Source organism: Dromiciops gliroides, chromosome 2 (genome assembly GCF_019393635.1).
Source record: "Dromiciops gliroides isolate mDroGli1 chromosome 2, mDroGli1.pri, whole genome shotgun sequence".
Lineage (NCBI taxonomy): Eukaryota > Metazoa > Chordata > Mammalia > Microbiotheria > Microbiotheriidae > Dromiciops > Dromiciops gliroides.
In genome coordinates, this window is record NC_057862.1 from 310,984,434 (window position 1) to 311,004,841 (window position 20,408).

Consider the following 20,408-nt stretch of genomic DNA (forward strand, 5'->3'; position numbering starts at 1 on the left):
GGCAATTCTACCACCTTGATTCTGGGCATGTGACTGAGAACAACTTGACATTACAGCTCACTACAACACTATTTACTATAGGACAAAATGTGATATAAAAATAGTTCTGTCTTAGATTCCCTTTATGGGGTTTAATTACTGGGGTAGCAAAGGACATCATTAAGAAGCAGTGGCATCTCGAAGAATATCTCAGGAAACAGGCCCCAAAGATGGCATTGCTGCAGTGCATTTTGGCCAAGGTGTTACAGCTTAGAAAATGAAGGCAGTTAAATAGAAGGTACTTAGAAGGGCACTTAACCGAGAAAGTTTCAATGGGAAAGTAGTACTTGAGTCACATGTGGAAGGAAGTGTGGAATTTCTAGGAGGCCGAGGGCAGGAGAAAATGCATTCCAGGAAAGAGGGAGAGCCCAAAAATGGGAGATGGAGTATAGTGGGTAAGGACAGGGGGATGCCTAGTTTAGCTGGAGTTCAACAAGAAGAATAATGTATAATAAATGATGCTGGAAAGACAGTCCTGGGATAGATTGTAAAGGGCTTTAAAAACAAAAGAGAGAAAACCTAGGAAACAACACTTCAGAGAGTTTAAACAATAATAGGCAGCTAGCCAGGTGGTACAGTGGATAGAGTGGTGAGCCTAGAATCAGGAAGACCCGACTTCAAATCCAGCTTTAGACACATTTCTATGACCCTGGGTAAGTCACTTATCTGTCTCATTTTCCTCAACTATAAAATGGTGATGATAATAGCACCTACCTTCCAGGGTTGTTTTGAGGATCAAACGAGATAATGTTTGTAAAATACTTATCACAGTGCCTGGTATATAGTGGGTGCTTAATAAATACTTTTCTCCCTTCACCTTCTCTTCTCATTGTTTAAGGTCACACAGGAAGTAAGTAACAGAGTTAGGAAGTTTCTGACTCCAGATCCAGAACTCTTTCTATTATATTTGCTGTCTCCAATATTAAATGTCAGTTTAATGGAATATCAATTAGCAGTAAAGATTCCCTCATATACCATTTGCTTATACAAGGGCAAAAACTCCAAACAGAGGCCTCAGGCCTGATCTCTATCACATGACCATGCTTCCCCAAAGACCCATAAGGTTGAACACTATACTCCCATCTACAAACAGCTGTTATAGGTTTACCAAACAGCAACATGAATTTATTCCACCAGCGCCCCTCCTTCCCCTAACTTCAGTTATGTTTCTCCTGTGTCTGATAATTAATGTGCATTGTTTTTCCCTTGCCAGACCACACGCAATACAATGTCTGCCTATAATATCTCCCTTGTGTGTCCCGGCTTCTCATGATAGTCCCTAAACACAGGGAGAAAATTACCTTCCATAAGAAAGACAGGAAATGGAAAGAACACTCCATTCACCCAATGTCTTCTAAAACACAATTGTTGCTAAGGCCCCTGAGGCTGGTAAGCCTGCTTCCAACTCTTAAATGGTTTTTAAAATGCCTGTATCTAATTAGCTCAGCAGGTTAGAACACACTGTTCATGATACTAAGGTTCAAGAAGTTTGATTCCCAAGTGTGTTCGCTAATGTGGTACTGTCATGCATCACCCCTCTGTACCCCTAACCCTAGCAGACCCTCACAACAACGTATGTAGCTGGGGCAGCTAGGTGGCGCAGTGGATAAAGCACCAACCCTGGATTTAGGAGGACCTGAGTTCAAATGTGATCTCAGACACTTGACACTTACTAACTGTGTGACCCTGGGCAAGTCATTTAACCCTCATTGCCCTGCTGCTGCCACCCCCCCCAAAAAAAAAAGAGACAACAAAGAAAAAAACAACAATGCATGTAGCTGCTCAAAAGGAGGATTCAGGTCAGATGACTCTGGAAATCCATCATCAGGGGATATAAGGAATTTTTTCCATATAAGTGTTCAACATCATGAATTCTTTGAGCTAATAGAGTCCTCAGATAACACAGCCCGCTTCATGTTTCAGATGAGGGAACTGAAGCCCAGGGTAAGGAAGTACCTCCTTGTTCAAAGTCCCATAATGAACTTATTCACTGTCTTGACTAGAACTCACTTTTTCTTTTATCACATTGTACTGCTTATAAGGATTTTAATTCAAAGCATGTTCTCTGCTGATTATTGGGAGGTTGGCTTTGGCATCTCTTTTCATGAAATTGGCATTTGTAGTGTAATAGTGTCTAATAGGTGGGGGAGCTGCCACCCTGGAGTCAGGAAGACCTGAGTTCAAATTCAGGGTCAACACTTGACACTTACCAGATGTGTGACCCTGGGCAAGTCACTTAATCCCGATTACCTCACAAAAAACAAAACAAACCAAAAAAACAGTGACTAGTAGGGTTTGTTCTTCAGTCATTTCAGTCACATCTGATTCTTTGTGACCCCATTTGGGGTGGGTTTTTTAAAAAATTTTTGTTTTTGTTTTGGCAAAAACACTGGAGTGGTTTGCTATTTCCTTCTTCAGCTCATTTTACAGATGAATAAACTAAGGCAAACAAGGACAAGTGATTGCCCAGAGTCACACAGCTAGTAAGTGTCTGAGTCTAGATTTGAACTCAGGTTTTCCTGACTCCAGGCCCAGTGTTCTAACTACTGCAATACCGAGCTGCCTCACTAATAGGGTATTTTAACAATACCATTTGACCTCTCCTGTGTTCTCCAGTGCCCTCTTGAGGTCTGGGAGGCTTTGTCCATTGGCTCTAACCTCCACCAATAATATTCCCCCAATTTTTTTTTTGTTTGTTTGCAACAAACATTTATTTTATTTTTTCCAGTTACATGTAAGTGTAGTTTTCAACATTCATTTTCATAAGATTTAGAGTTCCAAATTTTTCTCTCTTCCTCCCTCCCTTTCCTCCCCTCTCCACAAGACAGCAACCAGGTTTTATATATATATATATATATATATATATACAATCCACAAGTGCTCTTTTTATCAGTTCTTTCTATGGGGGTGAATAGTAAGCTTTGTCATTAGTCCCTTGGGGTTGTCTTGGATGATTGCATTGCTGAGAGTAGTTAAGTCATTCACAATTGCTCATTGAACAATACTGCTGTCACTATGCACAATGTCCTCCCAGTTCTGCTCACTTCACTATACATCAGTTCATGAGTCTTTCCAGGTTTTTCTGGGATCATCCTATTTGTCATTTCCTATAGCACAAGACCATTCCACCACAATCATATACCACAGCTTCTTCCGTCATTCCTCAATTAATGGACATTCCCTTGATTCTCAATTCTTAGCCACCACAAAGAGTTGCTATAAATATTTTTTGTACAATGTTCCCCCTTTTCTCTTTTTCATGATTACTATTGTTAACTGTTTCCCTTCCATCCTCTTCCCTTCCCCATGATATTTATTCTATTATCCATCTTCTTTCATCCTATCCCTCTTCAAAAGGGATTTGCTTCTATTTGTCCCCTCCCCCAATCTGCCCTTCCTTCTTTTGCCTCTCTCTCTTTATCCCCTTCCCCTCCTATTTTCCTGCAGGGCTAGAGAGATTACTTCACCCAATTGAGTGTGTATGTTATTCCCTCCTTGAGCCAATGCTGATGAGATTGAGGTCTTTGAGCCAATTCTGTTGAGTATTAGGCTAATTTACTGCCCAGATTAAATAGATTACTCCATCCAGTTGGGTGTGTGTGTGTGTGTGTGTGTGTGTGTGTGTGTTAATCCCTCCTTGAGGCAATTCTGATGAGTTTAAGGTCTTTGAGCTTTTTCTGATGAGTGTAAAATTCATTAACTGCCCTGCTCCTCCCCCATTCCATAAGCCTTTTTCTGTTTCTTTCATGTAGGATTTCACCTCTGCCCTGCTCCTCCCCATCTATTCCCCCATTCCATAAGGCTTTTTCTGTTTCTTTCATGTAGGATTTCACCTCTGCCCTTCCCCCTCCCCAGTGCAATTCCCCTCACCCCTCGATTTAACCCTAAAGATGTCATCATGGTGATGAGTGAGATGAGCAGAACCAGAAGAACATTGTACACAGTATCATCAACATTGAGTGTTGACCTACTGTGATGGACTATATTCTTCTCACCAATTCAATGGTACAGAAGAGTTCCAGGGAACTCATGATAGAAGAGGATCTCCAAATCCAAGAAAAAAAAAAAGAACTGTGGAGTATAGATGCTGATTGAACCATACTATTTCTTTTGTTTTGGGTGCTGTTGGTTTTTTTTTTTCTATTTTGAGGTTTTGCAACACTGCTCTGATTTTTTTCTCTTGTAACAGGATTAATGCAGAAATAGGATTAATGTTATTATGTGTATATATATATATATATATGAGTGCGTATATATATATGTATATGTATATGTATATGTATAGAGATATATAGATATAACCTATATCAGATTACCTGCTGTCTAGGGGAGGGGGGAGGGAGGGGAGGGAGGGAGAAAAATATGAAATTGTAAAGCTTGTATAAACAAAAGTTGAGAACTATCTTTACATGTAACGGAAAAAATAAAATACCTTATACAATTAAAAAAAAAAAAAGATGTCATCTTGGGGTAGCTAGGTGATGCAGAAGGCAAAGCATCCACCCTGGATCCAGGCGGATGCCAGCCAAAACCCAGCCTCAGACACAAGACAGTCACCCACTGCACAACTCCAGGTATGTCCCCCAACTCCAGTGTTTTATGGTTCGCTAGGGTCTTGTATTTGAAAGTCAAATGTGCCATTCAGTTCAGGTCTTTTCAGCACAACTACCTGAAAGTCCTCTTTTTCATTAAAGTCCCATTTTTTCCTCTGAAAGATTAATATCAGTTTTGCTGGGTAGGTGATTCTTGGTTGTAATCCCAATTCCTTTGCCCTCTGGAATATCATATTCCATGCCCTCTGGTCCTTTAATGTAGAAGCTGCTAGATCTTGTGCTATCCTGACTGGGGCTACACAGTAGTTGGATTCTTTCTTTTTGGCAGCTTGCTATATTTTCTCCTTGACCTGAGAGCTCTGGAATTTGGCTATAATATTCCTAGGAGTTTTCCTTTTGGGATTTCTTTCTGGAGGTGATAGGTAGATTCTTTCAATTTCTATTTTAGCTTCTTCTTCTAGAATTTCAGGGCAATTTTCCTTAAGAATATCTTGGACAATGATGTCTAAGCTCCTTCCTTGATCATGGTTTTCAGGTAGACCAATAATTTTCAAATTATCTCTCCTGGACCTATTTTCCAGGTCAGCAGTTTTTACCCAGAAGATATTTCACATTGCCCTCTATTTTTTTATTCATTTGGATTTGCTTTATTGTGTCTTGGTTTCTCATAAATTCACTAGCTTCCATTTGTTCAATCCTAATTCTTAGGCAATTATTTTCATCAGAGAGCTTTTGTACCTCCTTTTCCATTTGGCCAATTTGACTTTTCAAGCTGTTGACTTTTTTTCTCATGTCTTTCCTGCATCACCATCATTTCTCTTTCCATTTTTTTCCTCTTCCTCTGTAACTTTATCTTTAAAGTCCTTTCTAAGTGCCTCTATGGCCTGAGAGCAACTAATATTTTTCTTGGAAGCTTTAGATATAGGGGCCCTGATGTTGACATCTTCCTCTGAGGGTGCACCTCAATCTTCCTTGTCATTGAAGAAACTTTCTATGGTCCTCACCTTTTTCTGTCTGCTCATCTTGCCTTTCTTTTACTTGACTTTTAGCTCCTCAAAGTGGGGCACTGTTTCCAGGCTGCAGTATCCCAAGCTTCAGAAGTCCCAGGTGGTATGATTTAAGGAGGATCAGGTTCTTCACTCACCTGGACTGTTCCTTGGTCAGTAGATGACCCCAGACCAACTTGCTAATCAACCAGCTTTGTGTATTGTGGTTCTCAGTTCTGATGAGCCTGTGCCCCTCCCCAACCTGGGCCATTGCTCCCCAAACCTACCTCCTGGTTCCCAGCAGGGGTGAAAAACCCAAGTTCTGCCTTAGCACCAGCATAGACCCCTGTAGTCTCCCCCCTGCCAAGGGCTCAACCCTCTCACCAGACTGTGAGCTTAGTTCCAGACGACACTGGTGCTTCAGCTGATTCAGAGGCTCTGAGGGTCTCCTTCTCTGGTGAGGCCTTCCTGGGACTGGATCTGTGTCAGGGTGACTGTGGGGTTGGGCTCCACTCCTGTCTCAGAACAGCAGCTCCCTCCTTCTGACCTTCCAAGCTGTTCTTGGTTAGAAGATGACTTCAGCACATTCTTCTGTGGGTTTTGCTGTTCTAGGCATTGTCCTGTGGCATTATTTGGTTGTTTTTTGGAGATATCCCCCCAATTTTAAGGAGTCCATGCAACCCAGTTCCATTTAACCACTAACAGTCAAATGAACTTTTACAAAGGAACATCTACTTAAAAAATACAGCAATAAACACACAAATATCCTCCCCAACTTGTAGAAGGCATAATCCCACCTTTTACTACCTCCTTCTCTAGGAAAGGGTAGGGGACTAAGTTCACAGCTTAGTTCAGTTCCTATGTAGTACAACACCACCAAATTCCAAGTCCAAATCTCCTCACTGGCTTCTAAGGGCTTTGCTGCTGGACCAATTACAATCTTAGGCCTTGAATCCACATCCACAGATGCCCTATCTTGATTCTGGATCTGGGTTCTCTACCACCTGCACCTAGAACTGAAAAAGACAAATGAAACAGAGCAGACCAAAACCTCAAGGCCATTTTTTTCTTTTTCTTTTTTTCTTTGTTTTGGTGGAGCAATGAGGGTTAAGTGACTTACCCAGGGTCACACAGCTAGTAAGTGTCAAGTGTCTGAGGCCAGACTTGAACTCAGGTCCTCCTGAATCCAGGGCCAGTGCTTTATCCACTGCGACACCTAGCTGCCCCCCTGAAGGCCATTTCTTAGGGACATAGAGCCAAAGAGGGGGGAGGGGAAGGTAGTTCTCTCCTCACCCTGCTCAGCTCATGGTTCCTGTGTTGTAGGTGAACAGTACTTTCAGCCCTTCTGAGATGAGTTCTCAATGCTCTTCATCTATATTTCTTTCTCACCATATCCAGGCTGGTTTTTAACCATGAATGAATGACCAGCATCAGGCTACTTTTTGGTTAATAGGCTCAGGGAATAGCTGGCAGCTGCATTCCCCTGTAGCCTCAGACATACAAATATTCCTTCTTTCCCAGAGTACTTAGCCCTTGATGTTTTCTGAACTATTCCCAGAAGTGTTATATAAATGTCAGCTATTTTATTGCTATCATTATTATTTGTTATTATCTCGGGCATACCCGTGTCAGAGGTAGTGAGATCCTGGTGGTTGGGCCCCCATGGGACCCTGGCACAGGAACTCATAGCATCTTATGCATTACTCCATACTCTAAATTATTAGAAAAAATCAACTATGTTCTATGATCACAGATGTAAATTAAGGAAATATTTTTTCGGTTCTATTCCTGCCTCCCTTCTCTCATTTGGCGGTCTTTATAAAAATCTCTTAGCCCCTTGTACTTTAAAGCCTATCACAAATTGCCTCTTACTTCTAACTCTCCTTATCTAGTTATTCACTTTCCCTCGTTCCTTGAGTCAGACCTTCTGTTTCAGGACTAGGAATATTATATGTTTGCTCTTGCCTTTTTGTGACCTTTCTCCTGCCTGGGAATGCAATCACTCCTCCTTTCCATCTAGACATACCTCTGTAGCATCATGTAGGAGAGATCATGAGGTTTGGATTGAGAGATATGTCCACATCCTGGCTCTGCCACTTACTGCCTGTAGGAACTTAGGTAAGTCATTTCACTTGAGCTTTCTTTCAAAATCCTTCTCAAAATTTAACCTCCTCCATGAAGCCTTACATAGTGATCCCATCTAATAATAACATCTAGGATTTAACATTGCTTTCAGGCTTACAAAGCATTTTACACATTATTTCTTTTTTTGTAAGGTAGGTACTATTATTAACCCCATTTTACAGATAAGGAAACTCAAACAGAAAGAGGTAACTTTTCAGGGTCACACAGCTAGTGAGTGTCCGAGGCAGGGCTTAAACTTATCCCAAGGCTGGCACTGTGCTCACTTCATTTTCTACATAATCTATGAGCGTTTCTTACTATCTTGCAGCATATCTATGTGGTAGAAGCATAGATTTATTAAAAAGGAAGAAATATTAGTCATTGATATCCCCAAGAAGATTTAATAAAAATGGAAAAGTAGTATTTACTGATGTTCTCTGTATTAAAGTTGGTGTGGTAGAAAGAATGACTTTAGAGTCAGAAGACCTGAGTGAAAATCCTGAAACTTCTACTCACTACCTTTGTGACCATGGGTAAGTCATTTATCATCTTTGGACCACAGTTTCCACATTTGTAAAATTGGGGAAGGTGGTGGTGGGACTAGATGACCTCTGAGGTCTCATATGCCTTTAATGTATAATAATTTTGTTGATGTTAACAGCATCTATGATTCCTCCCCTCCCCCCATTCTTTTGGTATCTTACCTTTTCTGAGATATCTTGTAAAATTATCTCCTAAAACTTTCTTTCTTTCTTTTTTTGGTGAAGCAATTGGGGGTAAGTGACTTGCCCAGGGTCACACAGCTAGTAAGTGTCAAGTGTCTGAGGTCAGATTTGAACTCAGGTCCTCCTGAATCCAGGGCTAGTGCTCTATCCACTGCGCCACCTAGCTGCCCCTAAAACTTTCAAAATTGTGTTGCCTCCAGAACATATTTCCATGGAATTTACTTGATCTGGTCCAAATCTTTCTTCCCAATTTCATTTTGTTAAGTGTCATTTCTTTGTCTTCATTTTATACTTTGTGGACTGAGGTGTTAAGAGTCCAAATATGATGGTTTCTGTGTCACTGATAATGAAAACAGATTATTCTGGAAATGCTGACAAACATTTACATTTTATGCCCATTTCTCCTGCCAATTTCATCTTTGAACCCTCCTAGGATGATGTGGCCTAGTTGGGTCTAATGCCAAGATTTCTATAAACTTATTTTTGTTTCCACTGCTTTTTGTCATTTAACAAGGTGATATTGCTCAAACTCTTCTTCCTCTGTAGTGTTTTACACATAGTTTGTATTCTAAAGTGATGTTGCCTCTGGCTAACATTTCCATGTAGCCTGGAGATCTAGTGTATGCTAAGGCAGCTTTGAGGCTCTTTTGCTCTCTGCATTGTGGCAATTACTTTATACCTGTTAAAGTTACACAGGAAATGATGATGATGAAGGTTAACATCTTTGCCTTTTTTCCATGCCCTACTTTTATACATTGATGTCCTGTTTGAATATGTCAATTTGAGTCAGTTTCAGTTTATGAAGGGTCTTTTCATTTTCTTCTTAATTTGTTGATTTGGGCCTTTGCTCTAATTGATGGTGTGTACACTGACAACTGATTCTGAAATTACTCCTTCATCTATAGCCAGTTTTTCCCTGTTTGTTAACATAGAGCCAACTGCATTTTTCTGTGATACAATTCACAAAAACTTTCTTCTGGAAGAAGGTATGCTATGTAGGTATTAAGGTTCTGATTAACAAATGAGATTGTGCTTTTTCATTTCTTTTTACCATCTTTTCCTGGGCCTACCTTCATACACTGAGATCACAAAGTACCAAAATATATAAGTAATAAATTATATATATTATATATTTATTATGCATATTTAAAAACAAGTTATATATAGTAGTTTATTGGTTTAATATGTAGTCCTTCTTTAAATTCCACATTACATATGAAATACTAATTTTCTTTTGTGTCTTAAGTTCATAAATTTTTTTTCTAAAGAAAATTATAGATTACATAAGCAATTTCCTAATCTGAATTGGTGGAGGGAGTTTCCACATCACAGTTATCCAAAGTGATAAAAATCACAAGATGCACAAGAATAAAAGGACAACCACCACACAAAAAACTCCACTAGAACAAACAAACAATTTTCAAGAATTTAAAGTACTTAGATTTCAGACTTCATTAATGTGAAAGTCTGTTTATTCTAGTCCATATTTTACCTTAACTCCTCTACAGGTATCCATATAACCTACTGGGGGCGGGGTGGGGCTTCCTCTAGATCTCTTCATAGTGGATGGCTCCTGATGGGATGTACATTCCATTCTGGGGTTATTCCTCTTTTACAACCTAACTGGTCCACCCTTTTTCTGATCTTTTTCTGCTAAAATCCTTTATATTTCTTCTTTTGCCCAGTTTTTCATTCAAAATGTGTTACAACTTAATGTAAGTTATGCCATTAATCTCTGGTTGATCTTCAGGAACTGGGTTATTCTATGACTTACGGTCATGTCATTTCATTGTATTAATATTGATGTTAAAAATATAGGTCTTTGTTTCAGAGAGAATCTTGGCTCATTATAAGTGCTATGCAGTTTCCAAAGAATGATCCAGTCTACTCTTCTCCTATTACTCAATTCTGGGGTCAGCTGGTTTTTGATGTGGAGAGCTCTAGGGTTTGCACATCTAATGGAATATTATAGAGTAGACAATAGACATTATTTACCCACTTAGTTTTTACTGTGTGGATAGTGAGGAAGAATTCTTTTGAGTGATTATAGCTTTCATTTAGGAGGCTCTGCAATCATGTCAGGCTTGATGCAATCAATATAATAGTATCCATATATAAAGGAATTTGGAGTACTTTTCCAGTTCTACAAGGAACCCTTTTTCTACTTGTTTTTTTAAAAATTATTTATTTATTTTAATTTTTCTCAATTATATGTAAAGATATTTTTTGAGTTCCAGATTTTTCTCCCACCCTCCCTCCCCTCCCTGCTCCCAAAGCCAATAAGCAATTTGATATAGGTTTTACATAAAATCATGTTAAACATATTTCCATTTTAATCAGAACAAAAGGAAAGAAAAAACACACGGAAAAAATAAACAAGAACAATAACAAAAGTGAAAATAGTATGCTTCAGTCTGCATTCAGACTCCATAGTTTTTTTTCTGAATGTGGAGAGCATTTTCCACCATAAGTCTTTTTGCATTGCTGAGAAGAGCCAAGTCCATCACAGTTGATCATTACAAAATGTTGTTGATACTGTGTACAATGTTCTCCTGGTTCTGCTCATCTCACTCATCATCAGTTCATGCAAGTTCTTCCAGGTTTCTCTGAAATCTGCCTGCTCAACGTTTCTTACGGCACAACAGAATTCCATTACATTCATATACCACAACTTGTTCAGCCATTCCCCAGTTGATGGGCATCTCCTCAATTTCCAATTCTTTGCTACCACAAAAAGAGCAGCTATAAATATTTATGTATATGTGGGTCCTTTTCCCTTTTCCATGATCTCTTTGGGATATAGACCTAGTAGTGGTACTGCTGGGTCAAAGGGTATGCACAGTTTTTCTCTTTCTGTTTTTTTTTTTTTTTTGGGTGGGGCAATGAAGGTTAAGTGACTTGCCCAGGGTCACATAGCTAGTAAGTGTCAAGTGTCTGAGGCCAGATTTGAACTCAGGCACTCCTGAATCCAGGGCCGGTGCTTTATCCACTGTGCCACCTAACTGCCCAGGTATGCACAGTTTTAAAGCCTTTTGGGCATGGTTCCAAATTGCTCTCCAGAATGATTGGATTAATTCAGAGCTTCACCAGCAGTGTATTAGTGTTCCAATTTTCCCACATCTTCTCCAACATTTATTATTCTCCCTTTTTGTCATATTAGCCAAGGTGTGAGGTAGTACCTCAGAGTAATTTTAATTTGCATTTCTCTAATCAGTAGTGATTAGGAACATTTTTTCATATGGCTGTAGATAGTTTTAATTTCATCATCTGAAAATTGCTTGTTCATATCCTTTGACCATTTCTTAACTGGGGAATGACTTGCATTCTTATATATTTGATTCAGTTCTCTATATATATTGGGTATGAGGCCTTTATCTGAAACACTATCTATAAAAATTGTTTCCCAGCTTTTTGCTTTCCTTCTAATCTTGTTTGTATTGGTTTTGTTTATGCAAAACCTTTTAAATTTAATGTAGTCAAAATGATCCACTCTGCATTTCATAATGTTCTCTAATCTCATCTTTGACCATAAATTATTCCCCTCTCCACAGTTCTGACAAATAAACTATTCCTTCCTTTTCTAATTTACCTGTGGAATCAGCCTTTATGTCTAGATTTTGTATCCATTTTGACTTTACTTTGTTGTATGGTGTAAGATGTTGGTCTATGCCTAGTTCTTTGGCAAAAACTATTGCGGACTGGCAACATATGTATGGCAAGTTTATGTCTTCCAGTTTTATGCTTCTCTTGATAATAATAGCCAGAGAGTTATTGAATAAAGTCGTCTTTGTATTGCTGGGAGAGAGTCTTTACGGCAACATTTTGTTCAAAATGTTTTTGCATGGTCAACAAATAATAAACAGTATCATTCTGTATTCATATGCCTTTCAGTCAATAATGTGACTATAAAGATATAACCTACTATAGAATATAGTTTGTTAAAGCCTGTCTCTAATCTTTTCATGCTTTTATTAAGGAAACCTTTGATACATGAAGCATAGGCTCTGGGATAACTCTCTTAACTCATATTTGATCAGCAGGTTGGGTTCCCAGTGGGGGGATTCTAGATTTTAGCCTGAGGGGTTGGAGTTCTCTAATGAATGCTCAAGGACCCCCATACATTTGCTTCCCCCACTAACATTTAACCAGTTAACATCTCCCAATATCTCCTAACTAATTAACATCAATTAGCTTTTACAAAGGGATACTTACTGAGACTTCTAACAAGGACTGAAATATAAAAATCAACCCTCCAAAGCAAACAAACTGAGAGGCGTATACTTCCTTCCACATACACGTTATTTCTGACAAAAATATTATCTTCCCCACTAAACCCTCCCCACCACCCCTCCTACCTTTCTGCATTACTATGTAGGGCAACCTATGCTCCTGGTTTCTCAGGCTCACTACCTAGGAGTCATCCTGGACTCCTCACTATTTCTCTCTCTTTTTTTTTTTTTTGGTGAGGCAATTGGGGTTAAGTGACTTGCCCAGGGTCACACAGCTAGTAAGTGTCTGAGGCCGGATTTGAACTCAGGTCCTCCTGAATCCAGGGCTGGTGCTCTATCCACTGTACCACCTAGCTGCCCCTCCTCACTATCTCTAACATTGCAGGGCTATTGCCAAGGCCTGTTGATTTCACTTTTGCAACATCTCTCACATAAGCCCCTTTCTCTCCACTGACACTACCAATACTCTAGTACAGGCCCTTATGACCTCATACCTGGATTGTCTCTTCCTACTTCAATTCATCCTCCATTCAGCCACTAAACTGATTTTCCTAAAGCACAGGTCATTTCATGCTACCCTGCTGCTACTCAATAAACTCCAGTGGCTTCCCAATGCCTCTAGGATCAAATGTACAATGCTCTGTTTGGTATTCAATATTTTGTATTCATAACCCAGCCCCCTCCTACCTTTTCTGTCTTCTTATATTCCCCTACACATATTCTTCTGTCCAGTGACACCAGCCTCCTGGATGTTTCACAAACAAGACACTCTATCTCTCTGCTCTGGGCATTCCCTCTTGCTAGCCCCTATGCCTGGAACACTCTCTGCTCTGACTTCTGACCTCCCAGGCTTCCTTTTAGTCCTAGCTAAAATCCCACCTTCTATAGGAAGCCTTCTCTAATCCTTCTTAAGTCTAGTACCTTCCCTATGTTAATTATTTTCTATTTATTCTGTATATAGCTTGCTTTGTATATATTTGTTTGCATGTTGTTTCCTCAACTAGATTATAATCTTCCTTAGGGCAAGAATTGTCTTTTGCCTTTTTTTGTATCCCCATTGTTTAGCTCAGTTCCTGACACATAGTAGGCACTTAATAAATGTTTATTGATTGGTTGATCCACTTTGTGCCTACTTCTACTTCCCCATTGCCTCCAAATTGTCATAAAACCTATCCTGACTCCTCCAGTGATCAATCCCTTCTTTGAATTCCTACTGTACTTTATAGGATCATAGGATTTAGAGGTAAAGAAACTTTAGAAAATTTAGTTCAATCCCCTTATTTGAGAGAAACAGAGGCCCATAGAGGTTAAGTTAACTTTTTTTTGTGGGGCAATGAGGCTTAAGTGACTTGCCCAAAGTCACACAGCTAGTAAGTGTCAAGTGTCAACCCTGAATCCAGGGTTGGTACTCTATCCACTTCACCACTTAGCTGCCCCGAGATTAAGTAACTTGCCCAAAGTCTTGCACGTTATAAGGAGAAGATCCAGGGTTTAAACTCAGGCTTCTGATTCCAAAATATATATATATATATATGTATTTTAAATTAAATTAAAATTTTTTTTCCAATTACATGTAAAGATATTGAGTTCCAAATTTTTCTCCCACCTTCCTTCCCTTCCCTCCTAAAGCCAGTCAGCAATCTGATATAGGTTATACATTACAATCATATTAAACATATTTCCACATTAGTCATGTTGTGAGAGAAGAATCAGAACAAAAGAAAAACATCAAGAAAGAATAAACAACAACAAAACAACAACAGCAAAAATGGAAATAATATGCTTCAATCTGCATACAGACTCCATTGTTCTTTTTTCTGAATGTGGAAAGCATTTTCCACCATAAGTTTTTTGATATTGTCTTGGATCTGATTCTAAATTCAATGCTCTTTCCACTACAGAGCACAATGGACCACTTACTGTGGGTTATTGGATAATTTAGGTATTGTGCTTAGTGAATGGGGAGATGGCACTTGGGGTAAGGGAGATCTAGGTTTAAATCCTTCCCACCCCCCATCTCTCATCCTTGTTCAGTCCCTTGACATCTTGGTGCCTCAGACAACTTTCCTGCATTCTTTTCTTTTTTTTTTCAGGGCAATGACTTGCCCAGGGTCACACAGCTAGTAAGTGTCAAGTGCCTGAGACTGGATTTGGACTCAGGTCCTCCTGAATCCAGGGCCAGTGCTTTATCCACTGCGCCACCTAGCTGCCCTTCAGACAACTTTCTAAACCTACAAAGGAGGGGGATATAATTAGCATTGGTAGAGGGAGTTCCTCACTGAACCAGTGAAAAGGGTTTATTCAACACTCTTGGACTAAGTACTGTGCTAAGTGCCTGTAATACACATACAAAATTGAAGTGATCCTTGGTCTCAAGAAGCCTCCATTCTACATGGGGATAGTAGGGAATGGGGGAAACAAAATGTATTGGGTAGGGTAGTGTGTTTTGGTTTGGGAAGTCAGGGATGGTAAGCAGAGTCATCCAGTAGAAATGGCAGTATCAATTTGATTGTGGTTAGTTTCAGAACTAGAAGGTGGGAGAGGGAGAGGGTATGGGAGAGGCAGCAGGGTAGATGTCAAAAGTCTCTTCCGCTGGAAGGTACACCTGTGGGCCCAGTCCATAGAACCTCTCAACCCCTAGGACAGAGTTCTACAGTCGAGGCTTGAGTCCTAGAGAGCCAGGCCTCTGATCTGAGGTTTCAGAAAACAGCAGGCAGGGTGGATGAAATCACCGGTCTGGTAAAGAAAATACCATAATAATGGCTCATCTTTTAAAACTATAGTTTATAGAGCTATGTGAGCAATGTTGTGCAAGAATCCTTATTTTACAGACAAAGAAATTTAGGTTCAGAGAGGTTGTAACTTGCTGAATCATGTTAATAAATGGGAGAGCTGGTATTCAAGCCTAGAGCCATTATTCTTCACAAAGTTGCTCCCTGAAAAGTCCCCTTCCACTCAACACTGTGTAATGCATGCATATATGTACACATGTGCATACCCATATACGTATACAAAAACATACATATATAAAAATTTACACATATATGCATATATCCGTGTGGGGGTGTGTGGGTGTAGGGGCTTCTACCTAGTATTTGGAGAGTTTGTCTTCTACCTTGCAGGTAGGAGCTGAGCTGTATTTTATGCTTCTCTTTTATGTCTACAAAGCACCCAGCTCATGGACACACAAAATGAGGATTAAAAAAACCAACCAACCAAACAAAAAAAAAACCCTTTGATTATAATAGGACAATCTTTTCCAGGTCAGAGGAGCGGCAGTCTTAAAAGGAAAAAAAACCCAACATATTCCTAGAGATGAGCTGGTGATATAATAGCCCATGTTTTCGATGGCCAAGAAGAGGTGATCTATGAGATTTCTTGCTGAATCCTGGACAAAGTAACTAGATCTCCCTTCTTTTTCCCTGTCAACCATGCAGGGCTAAGCACTTCTTTTGGCCTCAGAGGTCCCCATAGGTGGTGATGATGGTTGTGGAAGGATTTTTTCCCTCTAATTCTGAAGGTAGGAGGAAAGCAGGAAATAAAGATGGAGGGCCTGAGACTAATGAAGCAGAGTTAGGCCTGAGAAGAAAGTGAAGAGGCTGAGAATGGCACAGAGACAAGGAGAGGAGGGAGAGGGAGGAAAAGTGGGGGAGAGTAAGAGGCTGAGAACCACCCTCCACCCCTGCTGAGGGAGGGTGGAAGAAGTAGGGGGAGGGAAGGGAAGGGAGGAGGAGGAGGAGGAGGAGAGGGAAAGGAGGGAAGAGGAGGAAGAGGGGAACCAGAGGGAGGAGGAAGGGAAGGAGAGGGAAGAGAGGGAGGAGGAGAGGCTGTGGAGGGAGGAGGAAAGCTCGCCCAGAAGAGAAGGGAGAAGGGAGGGGGAGCGAGGAGGAGAAGGGAGAAGGGAGGGGGAGCGAGGAGGAGAAGGGAGAAGGGAGGGGGAGCGAGGAGGAGGGCTCGCGCCCGCGCTTAGAAAACCAGGCAGGGAGGGAAGGGGAGGGGAGCGCTACGCAGCGCATCGGCTTCGTCGTCTCGTCTCGTCTCGTCTCGGTCTCCGCCTCCTCTCGGAGAGACCGCGGCTGTGCTTCGACAGCTGCACTGTCAGGCCCAGGAAGGGCGGTCCGCAGAGAACGCGTAGGAAGCCGCGGCCTCCGATTGCTTCCCGCAGGGGCCACCCAGCGATCCTCGCCTTTCCCGTTGACCCCTTTTTCAGACCCCTTCCCCCAGCCCCGGGCCTCCACGAGAGCAGCCCCACCGCCGCGGCCCCCCGCCACAGTCCCCGCAGCGGCCCCTCCGCCCTCCCGGCTGCGCCATGGCCGCGGCGGCCGAGCCCAGCAGTGGCAGCAGATACCAGCAGGTGAGCAACGACCCAGCCCGCACCCCTCCCGACCGCTGCCCCGCCCGACCCTGCCACCCTTTGGGCCCCGCTTTCCTCCCCGGCAGGCCCTAGAACGCGACGCCGAGGCTCAGTAGGCCCCGAGCGGAACGCCCTGGACAGAACTGGGCCTGGTCCCGGCCTCCCCAAGCCCGGAATGGACGCGACGCCCCCTCCCCCGCCCTGCCCCCCGTCGACCTGGTGTTCGACTTGCCGGAGGGTCCTCTCCGATACGATCTCTCAGGGGCGGGCGGGTCCCTTCGTCTGGCTGGGGACCCTGCGAATTGAGATGGAAGGGGACTGCCCTCCCTCGTTTGCTCCCCCCTCCTCTTTTATTTCTGGTTTCCCCTGCTGTCAGATTGTCAATTTAAAAAAAGGGGGGGGAGGGGGTAGAAATCCACTGGAAAAGAGAATTGAGAGATGGATTGAAATCTGTGGCTGCGCCCAGCGCTCCCTGCTGTGAGATGGGATTACTCACGCCTCAAAGCTGGCTCTGTTTTTGCCATCCCTCTCTCCTTCGCTTTTAAGACAATTTAAAAAGAGAGAGACCCAGAGAGGATGGCCTGTAATTTTTTTTTAAAGGCCATCTTTTGTTGCATGTATCCTCAGAAATGGCGACGTGTCCGTGGAAGGTTTGTATTTTAAGCACTTGAAAATGATAATGAAAGAAGATATAACTTTCTCATAACAAACATGGGAAGAAATGAATAGTTGATGATTGGCTCATTATCTAAAATCGATTTAGAAATTGAGGCTGTAGGAAGAAATTTTTTTTGGATGCTACTGTATCTTATTTTTCTGGAAACGTTTAATGATATAGCCGAACATCTATATCAAATTTCAGAATACAGTTAGATTCTAGCTGTTGAAGTTTAATTGTAACACAAATGCCAGCGGTCTAGTAATGTTAAAGGACCCTCAATACAAATCTGAATAATAATGCTAAGGATTCCATATAAAGTCAGTATGTTAGATGTTTTCCATGTTCCACAGAATAAATGAAAACCACAAAAAGATTAAAACAGGAAGTTTAAACCTTACATAATCCATTCTCTTGTTTTTGTTTTCATCATCCGTATATTGTCATTTCCTCTATCACATTTCTCAGGCTATTAAGATGAGTTTATTTAGGAATTTGGGTAGATTGTCACAAAAAATTTTAAATTGTATAGCCTAGTGTATAAATCGTTAGACTGGATTAAGCCACCTAAAGCCTAATCTGGAGTCTGAAATAGATTTTTTTATATGACCTTGGGCAAGTCATTCTTGCTGTCTGTGCCTGGGTGTCTCCATTAATACAAAGTAAATAATGACCTATGTCATAAAACTGTCACCAGGATGTTCATTAATCTCAGATTTCCCAAAGATTTGTTTTTATTGATTCTTTAAATGTTAATTATAGATTTCTTTAAAAAGTCGTACATTTTCTTTTAATTACCATCTTCTCGATCTACCCAGATGACTGTTGGCAAGTTAATCTTTAGAAAAAACTGCAGCTATATAACTACATATAATTGAGTGCAGTATTTCAATACATAAAAGTGTGATATGTCAGGATTAGGTCAATTTTAGATATTAGTATATTTGCATAAATTAGAAAATTGGCTTTCCCTTTAAATTTGATGTAATTGATTAAATTTATTTATTCCTCTAATAAATAGTATGAAACAGAGTGAATGTGTCTACTAATATATTTGAATAGTGTTTTGCCTCTCCAGATCTTTGTTAAGGACTGTGGAAAAGACCAACATAAATTTAGCATCTGGCTGTAAACACCTTGAAGACAGAGACTATTTCAATTTTTTTTTTTTTTTTGGTTTTTGTATTCCCAGTGCCTAGCTCATAATAGGTGCTTAATAAATGTTTATTGAATGAATGGTTGTTTGTGGAATGCACAAATTTGAGTAAACTATGTGTGTTTGTTTTAGGATACATTCATTTAAATCTATTAATATATACTGAAAATAGTGAATCCACAATATCTATTTTTTTTTTTTGCGGGGCAATGGGAGTTAAGTGACTTGCCCAGGGTCACACAGCTAGTGTCAAGTGTCTGAGGCCAGATTTGAACTCAGGTACTCCTGAATCTAGGGCCGGTGCTTTATCCACTGTGACACCTAGCTGTCCCCACAATATCTTTTAAAAACAGTTTATTAGAAAAAATGCAATTTCTGTATCATGCTACTTGCAAAACATTTGAAGAAGTTTGACACTGGAGTTGAGATACCAGATTTCTATTGCTGACTGTTCCCAAGTTTCCCTTAGTTGATTTGCTTTCCTTAACCTACAATGTGATTTCAACAAACTATCGTTTGTTTCCATTTAAAGTTTGTAATGAGCTTTGAGTTGAGTTCCTTGGATTTGGATCCAGTGTAAATTATGTGATGATACAGTAGAACTAGGTAGTGATTTGGATTCAAATCCTGCCTTTGACACTAGCTAAGAGAATAAGAGCTTATTATCTGCAAAGACCTGTGCTGATAGCAGAGAAAAGTTAAGACTATAACTGCCCTCCTGGAGTTGCAGGTAAATATTGAGAAGTGCTACATATACAGGAGGGTTAGATCAGATCCTTAGGTAAGGCAGGTGATAGTGCATCTTCTTGGATGTCTTCATGAGTAAATCTGATGTTGAACCATTCAATAGTGCCAAAGACTTTTATGATGAGAACTTTATTTATGGTGGCTAAGGAGGCAGGGACTGCAGAATTTACTGAGGTAGTTGCCAGGTTGTATCTCCACAAGAATTGATTCCTTGGATGGTTTCTTTGGGGGTTGCAGTAGGAGTAAAGGGGACTGGTGCTGTTCTCCTGGAGCTCTTGGGCTACTTTCCCTTATGTAATCATGGATGAGTCACTTAACATATCTGAACCTCAATTTTCTCATCTGTGACAGGGGAATAATATTTTTGATAGAACAGATATTAGCTATATCTGTGTGTATACACACACACATACTATATATATATATGTATATGTATGTATGTATGTATGTGTATATATATATATACATACTTTGGAACTTAATACTTAAAATGACATTTAATATTATCTACTTGTCTCATGAGATTATTTCATGGAGGTCAGTGATCGATATGTAAAGCATTTTGTAAACTTTGAAACACTCTAAATGTAAGATTAGCATTTATTATTAAAAATAGACTGCACAATTTTTAGTTACTCAGGTTTGGCTTATAGCCTCCTAAAGGAGTTAACAGCTTTTTAAGCCAGATGTCAACCTTGAGCTTCAGTCTGGTGTCTCATTTCTGTCTTGATCTACTGGAACCTCATCCAAAACTTAAATCTTCATCTCTCCTTCTACCCTCCAATAGCCTAATTTCTCTTTTTTTTCTGATGGTACCGTTCTTGAAACCCCAGTTTT

General features: G+C 40.5%; 2 protein-coding genes across 2 annotated transcripts in view; one reads left to right on the forward strand and one right to left on the reverse strand.

Moving 5' to 3' along the window:
* Positions 1 to 17,640, reverse strand: part of GNPDA1 (glucosamine-6-phosphate deaminase 1) — a 127,579-nt gene extending 109,939 nt beyond the window's left edge. The window contains exon 1 of the mRNA XM_043980156.1: positions 17,227 to 17,640. The gene's annotated coding sequence lies outside the window, so the exon portion shown is untranslated. The remainder of the gene's footprint in view (positions 1 to 17,226) is intronic.
* The window catches only part of NDFIP1 (Nedd4 family interacting protein 1), a 63,205-nt gene continuing 59,628 nt past the window's right edge, over positions 16,832 to 20,408 (forward strand). The window contains exon 1 of the mRNA XM_043980158.1: positions 16,832 to 17,010. Coding sequence (XP_043836093.1) covers positions 16,966 to 17,010 — 45 coding nt within the window. The 5' untranslated portion in view covers positions 16,832 to 16,965. The remainder of the gene's footprint in view (positions 17,011 to 20,408) is intronic.